Source organism: Magallana gigas, chromosome 3 (genome assembly GCF_963853765.1).
Source record: "Magallana gigas chromosome 3, xbMagGiga1.1, whole genome shotgun sequence".
NCBI lineage: Eukaryota > Metazoa > Mollusca > Bivalvia > Ostreida > Ostreidae > Magallana > Magallana gigas.
The window spans coordinates 21,063,892-21,077,070 of record NC_088855.1 but is presented as its reverse complement, the minus strand read 5'-3'; the positions used below and the strand labels follow the sequence as shown (position 1 = coordinate 21,077,070).

At 35.0% G+C, this 13,179-nt stretch overlaps 1 protein-coding gene across 8 annotated transcripts in view; it reads right to left on the bottom strand.

Annotated features, from left to right (window-relative positions):
* Positions 1-648: 648 nt before the first annotated feature.
* The window catches only part of LOC105344718 (unconventional myosin-XVIIIa), a 49,233-nt gene continuing 36,702 nt past the window's right edge, over positions 649-13,179 (bottom strand). For all 8 annotated transcript variants that reach the window (XM_011452563.4, XM_011452566.4, XM_011452564.4 and 5 more), the window contains 14 exons: positions 10,892-11,046; positions 9,937-10,060; positions 8,326-8,427; positions 7,353-7,454; positions 6,564-6,674; positions 6,130-6,253; positions 5,695-5,822; positions 5,441-5,554; positions 4,901-5,101; positions 3,246-3,383; positions 2,864-3,049; positions 2,310-2,446; positions 2,005-2,165; positions 649-1,727 (listed from right to left, as the gene is read on the bottom strand). In XM_011452563.4, coding sequence (XP_011450865.3) covers positions 1,714-1,727; positions 2,005-2,165; positions 2,310-2,446; positions 2,864-3,049; positions 3,246-3,383; positions 4,901-5,101; positions 5,441-5,554; positions 5,695-5,822; positions 6,130-6,253; positions 6,564-6,674; positions 7,353-7,454; positions 8,326-8,427; positions 9,937-10,060; positions 10,892-11,046 — 1,797 coding nt within the window. In that variant the 3' untranslated portion in view covers positions 649-1,713. The remainder of the gene's footprint in view (positions 1,728-2,004; positions 2,166-2,309; positions 2,447-2,863; positions 3,050-3,245; positions 3,384-4,900; positions 5,102-5,440; positions 5,555-5,694; positions 5,823-6,129; positions 6,254-6,563; positions 6,675-7,352; positions 7,455-8,325; positions 8,428-9,936; positions 10,061-10,891; positions 11,047-13,179) is intronic.

The following is a 13,179-nucleotide window of genomic DNA, read 5'->3' as shown; positions in this document are numbered from 1 at the left end:
CTGTTCAGTTAAACATGTAATATGCAGAAATTTCTTAGAGCATCTGTCATTCGGCAAAATCAGACAACTTGCAATTAAATCTGTCTGATCCGTAGGAACAATTGAAATTCCGATCCGACTTAGCTTAATATGAAAGTGTTCAATGGTATCAAAAGACAACATTAAAATTTTTTTAATAATCTCTAATAAGCATCAATATTTAAGTAGGAGCAGTACATTTACTTTTGTTTTGAAAGCTCCAAATACGAGGGATGCAACCATGCATGCACGGTGACTTATATTAAGCCTGTTGTCCCCATGTCAAAATCTGATGTTAATACATGTATCTTTAAAATTTTAAACAAATTCTGGCCTATTTGTGGGTACTAGTACCAGCAATGCCTTATAATCATCTATATGTACATATCAAATTTCAAGTCGTCCTTTCTTAGAAAAAGAGATATCTTAACTTGCAATGTGTCTATGATGAATACGTATGCGACTTGCTGTCTCTACGACCAGAGCATTTCATGAAAACGCCGTAAAAATAAATATACCTGGAATAGGTATAAGTAATTCAAACAATTATTATCGTTACATGTAGTTGTCAAAAGTCAAAATCTGTGTAAACATGTACACAAAAAATTTAAAAAAAACAAGCACAATATCGAATATTTCAATTTGTTTATATCTAAATGCATGAATGAAAAAAATAACAACAAGGATTAAAACTGGAAACAATGTTAGAAGATGAGGAAGGATGAAAAGGTATATTGTTCCCTTAATAATGAAAGCCGAAGACAAATGATTCCATAAGACGTGTCTTCGCTGCCATTTCTCTCATCAAATTATGTAACATTCACAATGAACAGTTAATTTTCTTAAAAATTCCTTCAGTCACTTCTCACGTACAAAACATATTAATCTTAAAATATGAAGAAATATAGTACATATTCTATATTTTGAATGTACTTTTCATCAGCACATGATCTAACAACCACTCTAGTTTATAAATAAATTGGATATACTATCTATAATTACGTATACATAATGTAAGCTATTAAGAATTCCTATTGGGTTCCTACTCCAATCTCTTGATTTTTAATTACACTACAAGTAAATCTGGTTGGCAAGGGAGATCAACAATACACGTCTTGATTAGTTTATCAGTTTCCGTGGCAACACCTACCACAAGCACACAAATATCACAGTTAATTCTTTTTCTTTTTGACGGAAGTTAGAACACGGATCATACAAATCGGAGTTACATGGATACAAGCAGAACACACTTAGATATATGCTGGATTTGTAAATGTTTTCATACACATAAATACATGTACATCTGCATTCAGCAGATAATACCATTTTTCATATTAAATAATTCAATTTACCCCCCAACACATACAGATAAACACTGAATAAGAAGTCCAAAATTTATAATTCCTTGCTCAAAAATAAGTATGAAAAAAGAGAGAAAATTTAAAGCACTTTTTGCGACCATAAAATCTTGTTTCCTATGGATTTCTTCTCAGAAAACTACAACAAAGAGTCCTCGCTGTCGGTGGACCTGGACTCTTGATGAGGGTGGCGGTAGTGTTGAGTGAGCACTGGCTCCGTATTCCATGATAAAGCACCTGGATAGAGTTTCTTTTGATTCTCGGAGGTATATATTTGTTTGTCCCAGGCTGGGAAGTCTTTGCACTTTGCCCATAGTACCTAAGCCCTGCTGATGTGTCAGTCATAGCCCGCTACCAAAAAAAAATACAAATTTACAACCATATTCAATAGACTCGATATCATTACAGCATGCAAATTAATTACTGTATATTCCAATCAGCTGCGAAAATCTTGCATCAGATTTACAAAAGTTATGAAAGTACATACCGGTATATGTACGTAAATGAAATAAACAATATCAAAAATTATCCCATCACATCATCAAAATTAACCTCTTTTACCTAATTTCACAGCAAGACTCTCCTTCTTTAAATAACAGTACATCTTTACATATAAACGTATACTTACTAGCCCCATTAATTTGAATAGGTCTAGGACTATGGCCACTGTCCTGAGTACTACTAGAGGAGAGACTTCTGGGTGAGCGTGAGTAGTGGGACCCTGTGTGGTTGTACAGGGACGACCTCTGGTCACCCAGGTAATCGTCGTCATCTAGGTCCGACTCGTCACTGAAACAAACGCAGCACTGAATGTAATACATGTACACTTTGAAGGAAATGAAGTTCATCTATTGAATTAGAACTTGACTGAATCCACTTAAGTTTAACATCAAAATTGATGGAAGATAAAATGTATCGCAAAAAATTAGTTACCTATTTAATATTAGCTCATCGTCACTTAACATGTCTTCCTCCAGTGCAGCTTGTAGGTCTGAAATCCTCTTGAAGGCTAACTTGAGATCTGAATGTTTCTGTTCAAAGTCTGCTTCCAGGTCTAGCACCTTACTCTCCTATAGTGCACAAAATCAAGAACATTTATTCTACATAGTTATGTCTGCCATAATTGTTATTTTCCTCTATTGACAAATTCAATCCAATGAAAACAAAAGGGTCATTGACCTATATTATTACTTGCTTCTCCAATCGTCATGCTATAGGCCTATAGTAAATGCTTTAGTAAATAAAATTGAAAGGTTTCACTACAGGTTTACATTTTGAAAAAAAAAAATGCAAAAGAATTATTCTCACTTCTTAAGTATAAACATTCACTGTATCTGTCTACATTTTAGAAAAAAAGTTAGAGTTATCCCCCTTTATGACTATTTTGCAGTATGACCTAGTTGTTCCCCCATACCCCTTTTTTTCAGTCCCTCTCCCCCTTTTCAAAATCATCCTCACCCTACCCACAATCACCAGTAGACACTTACCAGTTCCTTGTTCTTCTGAGCGACCTCCATCTCTTTCTTCTGGGCGTCGGAGAACTCCTCCCTCAGGTCCCGCAGCTGCCGCTGCACCCCCTTCACCTTCTCCTCTGTCTGGGTTTTCTGGGTCACTAGCCCCTCCTTTTCCTCCACCAACTTGTCAACCTGCTCCTTGGTTCGACCTAATTGTACCTGTTAAGGAACAATGGTTCGTAAACTGCTTTGAAAAACTTGTTGAAATCACAACTTTTTGCTCTCAGTTAAACATATTTAAAACATGAAATTTTCTTAATAGTTTTCTTTTACAGCCTTTCTTTTTTGCATCAATTAAATAAATTTATTTTTACAAATCATGCACTGAACATCACATTTTGAGACATGACCTTACCTCTAGCCTATGCTTCTGTGAAATTTCTAGTTCTAATTTGTTCTCCAAGTCTCTTATTTTGCCTTCCAACCTGGATACTGCTGATTTATCTACTGAATTGTCTTCAAAATTTTGAATCTTCAGTTGTAAATCTGATATCTGTAAATGAATTTTAAAAAGTCATAATCTAATAAGTAGGGATGTCAATGAGTACCTGGTTAACCGGGTACTCGATCGAAAGTCCGAGTATCGAATACTAAAATCGGTACGCGGATGTATATTTTTTAATATTTCTAAGTTTATTTAATAATGCATTAAAATATCAGTTTTAAAATTTAAAATGTCCATTGCACTTGTACATATAGTAATTAGGATTTCCTACGCCTCTAAATATCCTAAATGACCGTTATCGCCTGTGGCAGTGTTTATATAGTAAATTATCATAACCAAGCACCTATTACCTATTACCTAGCTTTTCTCACCTTTGGCTGTCTTCTACCCTTACTTTTGTCTTAATACTATAATGATTTGTTTTCATTGAACATCGTTTATAAAGTCTATTACATAAATTAGATAGCACACAGTAGAGAAATTGAACAGACCTAAAATGCCGCCACCGACTTCAACGGTCTGGAAATATTTTAAAAGAACTGAAGATTCAAAAAACGTAAAATGTCAGCTGTGCAAAGTAAACTTATCCTATACGGGGGGGGGGGGGGGGGGGGGGGGGGGGGGGAGAAGACAAACATGTTAAATCACATTCGTCTTAAACATAAGGAGGAACTTGACAGGCCCGAAACTCAAGAAGCCGTAAATTCTCGGGAAAAGAGACAGATGATATTACATGTGTGATTGTTGATATGGTTGTGTTTGATTACATGCCGTTACAAATGGTCGAAGGCAAAGGCTTTAAAACACTGATGTCCATCGTCGCACCAAACTACAACATACCGTCCCGTAATACTATAAAATCTAGGATCAAAAAAGTGTACGAAGATCATAAATCCACTCTGTTAGGAGAACTTGATAGAGTTGATACTGTAGCTCTGACGACGGATACTTGGATGTCAAACGCAACAAAAAGTTACCTAACAATTACGGAACATCACATTGATAGCGACTGGAATTTGATGACAAATGTATTAGTAACCCGCAAAATGCCTGAACGACATACAGGAAAGAACATAACTGAAAATCTCAAAAAGTATACGACCGAGTTCAATTTAAATGACAATGTACTTGTTCATATCTATTTACACTTTAACCGAGTACCCGGGTACTCGATCAGAAAAATGTCTGAGTAACCGAGTACTAAAAATTGACTGATTTGACATCCCTACTAATAAGACATCTTTTTCAGAATCATTATCCAATCCACTCTAAGAATTCATATCCTTCTACATGTATTAAAAAATAATCTTCAAATCTTGAAAGCGTCAAACACAACAAAGATTTCATAACAAAATGGAAACATATTTTCTGTGGAGTCCCCCTGGTGTCCCCTTTTTTCAGACTGATGATGGTCCATGGTGTCCCTTTTAACATGGGTAATTTATTTTCATATATTAAGTCTCCCCTGGTGTGCCGCTAGTTTCTATCTGTTGAGTCCACCAGGTGTGCCCCTTTTGTCAGTCATGGTTAGTTATTTTTGGATTACCCCCCGGTGTGCCCCTTACCTCCTGTTTGAGCCTCTCCCTGTCGGTGGACAGCTCCTCTATCTGCTGGGACTGCTGGGAGATCATGTTGTGGTCCAGGGAGGCCTGCGCGACGACCGCCTTGTACTTCCTCATCACATCATTATAATCCTCCTCATTCTCGTCCAACTCACTCTGTAGCTCCGCCTTCTCTCTCAGCAGAGCCATGGCCTTGTTTTCTGACTGTAATTTAATAACATCATGCGGAAGATAAGACACACATTCAAATGTAGGAGAGGTAATTGCTTTCAGATCATATAGCAAGTTGGAGGTGAAATTGGTTTTTCTTTTCTGGCTATAATTTTAAAATCATGTAGATGATTAATGGTAAAACCAATTCCGATGTTTAGAAAATCTTCTGCTAAATCAAATGAAAAATGCAAAATCAATATTTAGAAAAAAAGAAGAAAAATACGGAACGCATGAAATGGGTAATAGTTATTTTATTGATGTTTTAAAAGGTCTAGGTAGCAAAATTTATTTCATCTATCATTAAAGTGTGCCTATAGAGTTCAGCCTTGCCTCTGTCTTGGCTCTGAAGATGTCATCTAGCTGCTGCTGAAGGTCCTGAATCTCTAGCTCCATGGTTTTCTTGGCTTTTGTTGCTGCAGCTGCTGTATATTCTGAATCATCCAGCTGTAAAAATATCAACATTATCTTATTCTTAGAATTAGTTCTATATAAAAGTCTTCATTAATCTGAAGAAACTTGATATATTTCATTAGATTTTACCGTAATTTTGGGAGCAAAGACCAGTTGTTTTACATAGTGTTTACCTTGTTCCTGAGTGATTTGATTTGAGCCTTGCTGGCCTCTGTCCCCTGGTTCTTCTGTATCACAATCTCAGCATCCCTCAGCAGAGCCCGGGTCCTGATCAAGTCTCTCTTTAGCCTTTTCTCTCCCTCTGTTTGAAGAAAAGAAGAAAACATTCTGCATGATTTTTGAGTTTTTACTGATCGGTGATTTTTCCTGTAATACTGAAAGCAATTATTTTTTTTATTGCAATTTTAACTTATAGGCAAAAATGCATAACACTGTTGAATTGTAATTACTCCTTTCTCTCTGCCTTATCTTAATCACTAACAGTACACACATGTAAATGTCTTGCAAAAGACTCAGAGGAGCCTTTTACAACAACAACAATCCACATCAATTTTTCTTATCTTAGGTTTTAATAACAATTATTTCCACGTCTAAAAACTGTGACCCACCTTTGTCCCTTGATCCTGCTTTAGAACTGAGCTCCTGAATCTGTCTCTCCAGGTCCCTCTTTTCCTGTTGGAGCTTCTTCTTGTCATCATATTCTTCTTCTATCTGGTTTTCTAAATTCTTCAGCTGAAAAAATATAATAATAAGGTTCAAGACTGATACAGAATCAAGTAAGGTAAGTGAAATCATTCCACCAACATATCTTAGAGTTAACTCCCCTTCCAAATCTCTTGGATGGAACATCAGTTTTTGTTCATAGCAAATCTTGTCTAGATATTTCTCCCATTGAAAATATCAAGTTCACATATTTAAATTAACAAAGTACATAACAGTTCTTATAGTCAAATTGTTATGCATAGAGTACCTACTGTCCTAGTCTATCTGTGGTTTTTACAGAGAGGGGTACCTTTGTTTTGGCCACGAGTATCAAGCTTACCTTTTTCTGCATGGAGTATCGGAGTTCTTCCATCTCTTCCTCCTTCTCTTCCAGTTCCTTGTTGTGCTGCTGTTTGGCCCGCTCTATGTTCATCTCCAGCCGAATTTTGGTCTACAACAAAAATTACATAATTATACATGTAAACAACAGTAGGGCCTTCTAGCAGCATCAACCCTAGGTCTGTCATAGAAAAGAATGCATTATATACCTACATGTACATAGACAGTATCTTATTATCTTTGCTAGTTTATTTTATACAACAATTCACAAAATGTTTTGTTTACGGTATATTATCAGTAATCATGTATTATATCAACCTGTTGATACACCTGCATAATATGTGTAATAGCATACAGTTTAATAGTATTTCGCTTCTACCCAACACAAAAAGGACTATGTTCATGTATTTAATCCAATTACCATTATATACATACACGATAAATTTACAAACTACTCAAACTAACTGACACACATTTACAGAATAACTTTGTTTACAGCATTACAGCTAGCTCACTAAAACATGATACAAACTTCTAAATACTTGCTGCATACACAGTGTGGCTATCTATGTTTACAGTATTACAACCTACTCCTTATTACTTTACACAAATACAAAAGAAATACGTAAACTGCTTCAAACTACCTGACACACATAAACAGCTTTATTTACAGTATTACACCTTGCTCCATACAACTTAGTACAAAAGTTTTATACTGCTATTTATCATTTGACACATAAATATTTTAAACATTACACAGCTGTTTACAGTATTACAGCCGGAGTCCTACCTGTTCCAGCTGCTGTATCTGTCCTGCCTGGTCATCCAGCTCTTCCTCCTGATCCTTGATCTTCGACTCCAGTTCATGCTTCGCTTTCTTCAGAGCCATCACCTACAATGCACCACATAATATGTAACCTTATATAAAATTACTACATTGTAAACGACAGTGATCAATATCTGCCTTAGGTTTTAGAGAGTTACATTAAAAGTTTTACAGCAGTCACACCAATAAACTGTTAAACTTCGACTAGCTAGCTATACTATAACACCTCCATACAGAAATATTGATGGCAAAGAGTGGAAACAAGAATAGCGAGCAGGAGTTGCCCTACTATTCAAGTGAAAATTATAAAGATAGGTGATTCTGAAGCTTTTAAATTTCTAATAGGACACTTAATGGTTTTGGAAGCTCAAGAAAAAATATTTGATAAACTGCTCACAAATGATTATTTGGTAAACTTTTATATTTATTCTATTAGATCTCAATTAAAGAGTTTTCTTAAGTAAACATTCAAGTATCTTTAACTTAAAAAAGAAATATCAAAGTTTAAAGTTTGGCAATATGACTACAGCTTATAACATTAAAAGATATCTCCTACTGAATAATTAATATCACCTAGCTCATTCTGATGACTTGGAAATATCAATATGAAAAAAGATTTATGGTCCAGATAATTAGAAATGGACTTAAATCTCAAGCAAACAAAATCACAAATTCTCAAAGAACACTGCTGCCATTTCCTGTGCTAATAAAAAGCTCCATATTGGCCTAATGACTAATATTTGACCTTTGGCTTTAAACTTAACCAATGAATCAAAGAATTAATTAAAACATAGTGACACAGGTATTTTTTTTGTCAAAACTGTACAATGCTTGCAAGTTTAATCCTGATGGGTTGTCTTTATCATGAATAAGTTCTGTAAAGGAACATTTGAAATCCGACAGAATATCCCAATAATATAATCCTCATTGTACTTGCCTCATGATCGGATCCTTTGGTTCCCGTCAATGTTAAGTCCATCAGTTCTCGGTTAAGTCGATCCACTTTCTCCGATTTCTCTTCGTACTCCACTTTCATTCTCTGCAAACAATTATCGAAATCACATTACACTTTTCCACGTCTCAACAAAAAGAGAAGTCATCGTGTCAACACACAGCTTCACATAATCATCCTTTGTGTCCAAATGTCTTGATACTCAATTGATTTTTTCCACCCTCCTATCTAAATTCCTCCCTTTTTATCCTCCCGAAGTTTACGACAGTCACATTACAAAAAACGACCAATACCAGTGGCCACAATCACCAACTTCCTGTCAAAAAGTCATAATTAAACAATTTCAGCCTCACTAACTCTTATGGCTTCCTAATTAGAAAGCTCATGGTTTTAAAACAGTAATTTCTCATATGTCTTGGTCCTTCTGCTACCTCATAGAGAACAGGCCATGGACTAGATGTCTATATAGATCAAACAGGCATGCACCAAAATTCCTTGTTTGCATACCTTAGCCTAAAAGCAGATTAAACACTTCTCACTGTCAGAACCAGATCATTTTTTGGAGAGGGGAGGGGGGGGGGGTTCAATAAAGTACAAAACAAAACAGTACACACAAAGAATTCTTCCCACTGTGGTTCACACTGAAACCTGGCAGAAAATAGAACAAGCCTTTAAATTTCAACTTTCCATTTGCTGTTCCAGGCTATTAGTAGATGAACATAATAGAAAGGATAAGCTAAGTCTTAAAAAATCGCTCAACTTCACCGTGATTAATCTTTAAATCTCAGCTAAATAAAAACCAGTGTGTAATTAACACCTAAGCATTTTAATATCTGTTTTAAACCCCTGGTACTTTTAGGCACAAATAAGATAAAAAAATCTTTTTTCATAATTTAAAAATTTGAAGACTGCTTTTTTAAGAATGTTAGTTTAACATCCATCTACCAGGCAATGTTTACTGATCCAATATTTAAACTCAATGGGTCCTTTCTGGTCTGAAGGTCGCAAGCAGGGTTCTTATTCCAAGATTGCATATTTTTGGATTACCGTAGTTCACAGGTTTATACAGGACACTGACCCAATATTATCCATTGGCCTTATTCATACTACCTCATACCTGTGTATATTACCAGATTAATTAAATACGAAATTCACTTGTGAAAAATCTGGTCAAAATCGATCAATAATGTAGATAGTATTCCTCTTGCTATGCACTATACAATGCAACATAAAATAAATCTTTGTTCATCGAGATTTAGCGCGTTTTACAGCATCAGCTTTGAGAGTGTCATTGATGTGATGATACAGTACAATGTAGATAAATGTATCACTAAATGATATATATATATATATATATTAAAACGATATATCCTGTTGTTTGATGATGTTCCATATAGTTTATACCGTACATGTACATATAAATGATACACTGTATCAAAATGATATTCTCTGCTGTTTGATGATAATATAACAGTACATGAAAATGTTCACCCCATTATCAACATGATATACCCTGATGATATAATGGTACCTAACAGCTGATAGACAGTGGTATTTTTATAGTATTTAAAAATAAACCTGCAAGGTAGGCCTTACCTGTAGGTCCTGTTCCAGAGTTATTTTGGAGGAGGCGAGTTGGTCTCTCTCCCTCTGAAGCTTCTCGCGTAGGTTTCTCTCGTCTCGGACCTCTTCCTGAGATTTGTTCAGCTCTGCATCAAAGCTGTGAAAGAAAAGACAGGCGAATCAATAACTCAACTCCAACCAACAGGTGATAAATCGCCAATATAGGGAAAAGTATCCTAGGCCTATTAATTCTGATAGCACAAAAAGTAATTTTTGAACTTTATACTCGGGCTCTGGAACGGGTTTTACTCAATTCCACTTTGGTGTATATATTACACGTACATAGCAAAAATTAAGCAGGTGGCTATATCTAAGGTATTCAAGGTAATCATGTAATAAAGCAAATAACATAATGGCAGAAATCAATGGAAAGGACAAAGTCTTCTTGTATTGGAGAAAAAAAATAAGACTCCAAAAATTCTATGTAATTATCTCCAAAATCATTTTTCTCCTTTTTTAAAGTTAATTAACAAGGATCTTAGTGCAATGTGTTTACTTTTCAACAATTCAAACTGACACTTTTGATCAAGTTCCAAAAAATATCTCAATGTCAGCAGACAGCTTATATATGTTTGAATAAAGCTTAGCAAGAAGGACACAATACTGCAAGAGCGTGATTCATTTGATTTCAAAAATTCCCTTTCTGAAGTGGAATGCTGAATCAAATCTTCACAATATGTTGTAGACAAAAAGGAAGAGTAATTTTACAGATGATTTGCAAATATCAAAGTTATGATATCCCTATCATATATATATATATACCACAATGTTGATCTATTTTGCATCTATAATTCCAGCAATATTTGAAATGTATGGTAAATACTATAAAGATACCATTTTTTGTCCGATTTTGAAAAATTGTTGCGAGATAAAATGGATGTCAATACTATATATAGACAATGTATTAACAAAGTTAGTAGAGGCTCACCGTCGTTGCTTGCGCTCCAGGTCATTGTTGCGCGACATCTGTTCCTCCAGGTGGAGCTTCGTGTCCTGCATCTCAGCGGCCAGACGCTGTGCCTTCTTCTTGGCCGCGGACAGCTGTCTCCTCTGGTCCTCAGCATCCTCAATCGCCTCGTGCAGCTGAAGAGGAATCAATTAATTTGTTAATCAATCAATAATATAATGAACAAAAATATATTTCATTACAAATAACTTTTTTAAAAGAGAATTTAATAATATTTCCACATACATCGGAAAGGCATCACTTCATTAAAAAATTTTTTTAAAAGGTATTGATACACTCTTTACTTTTTTTCAAATTTTTTTTTTTATACTAAGAAAAACTCCCCAAAAAACAATACAAAGAAAAATGGCTTCACCTGTCTGATTGTTGATTTTGTATTCATGACTAGAGAGCAAACCTCAAAAGATGGAGAGAGGGAATGATTTACAGGAAAAGAAAAGATGCACAGGTACTAGATATATAATATAAATTCTGACTCATTTCTGAAAATGCCAGGCATCAAGAATTGACTGACAAAAGGGGAGGATGAGATATTTTACAATGAGAGAGAGAGAGTGAGAGACTGAAGGATTTGATCAGCCTACATCAATTTAAAAAGGGCTGCCAAAGGAGTTTTTCCCTTGAGATTATAAACTTTCCATGTGTGATGCTCATAACAAAGGGCAGCTTCATCAAGTCTTTGCAATTGAGGAACCCCTCTCACTTGATGTGGGTCCTCCTCTTCATACCAAGATTATAAACAATTTTGGATTTTTTATTAGATTTACATTGTATAATCAATAACAGACTGCGAGTTTTGGGGCGAATCTTTGTTTAACACAAGGTTCAAATGTTTGTACTATATATTTTTTTATATTCGCTGCCAAGGATAATTTACTCATCTCTCTGAGGTTCATCCTCACACAGATTGCATTTTTCGACAATAGTTTTTGTCCAACAAAAAATAAATTGATTGCTTTAAAAGTATACAAAACAAATGCATCACTTTCATCAATGATGCATTGCACATGCCTGTCCCGCTTAACAATATATCTAATGCTTGTTCTCATAGCATTTTTTGCAATAAAAAATAATTGTTATGTTGAACAAGGCTTAGGCAATATATCACATTTCTAATAGCCTAATTGCTGGGTAATTCTTTTAAGAAATGGTTGAATCTGCTAGGAACTCATGATGAATAAAAATTTTTTTTTAAAAAGGTGAAATTCCAAAAAATGAATCCTATTAACTCAATATACCACTGATAAATCTGGCAATTAAAAGATGAAAAATTCTCTATCCACAGATGACTCGAGAACCTCTTTGAAGTCCTGGGTACAGATACCCTTGCCTATATACACAGATTGCTTTCACTTCATCTGATCATGACTGGTTTTCTGCTTTTGAACCCAATTACAAGTGGAGCATGCCAATAAATATGAGCTATGACAGTAAGTGGGGGAAAGAATGAGTGAAGCATGAGGGAAACAAAATATGAAGGGGCCCTAACATCTGCTCAACATCTTAACAAGGCACACAAATGATGGAAGTCAATGATCCACTTGTACACAATTCCTTACGGCTTCTTGGCCAAGGAGTTTGGACTGACATCTATTTGATTTGGATAAATCTGTTCAGCTTTCTTTTATTTTTATTTATATATATATGTGAATGGTTTCTGTCTCGCTCAATTACCAGCTAACAGAGCAATATTAATGCATGACATTTTTTTATTTCCTTATAATTAATATCAAATTATCAATATTCCAATTTATGAAAAAAAATATCAGAAGTTGCCAACCCAATTGAGTTTTTGCTAAAATCATTACGTCCAATAAAAATTGACATCGATACTCTATCTTATGAATAAGAAAAATGCAGGCAGGTTGATTACCAGGTAATACTAGCATATCAGATTATTAGTGGATTATTTTGAAGCCAGTCAGTTCACCTGAGGTAAAATATGTTACAAGAGTTACATAAAAGACCTTGCTGGTCTCTAAAATCTATAGACCTACACCCATTAACCAGCTTTTAATAATAACCTTGATAATATTGTGTGTGTCCCAGGCCTGCTTAATCTGTCTACTTAGAGACTTAATTATAGACTGTTTAAAATCACTTCATACAACAAGTGTAGTAGAAAGTGGCCTACACAGCGTGTGATAAAAACACAATAAAAAAAGTTTTGCCTCTCCATTCAGAGAGCCTATGTACATCTATACAGGTAATTTGACAATAAATTGGAATCATTCAACTGGCAAGGTGAT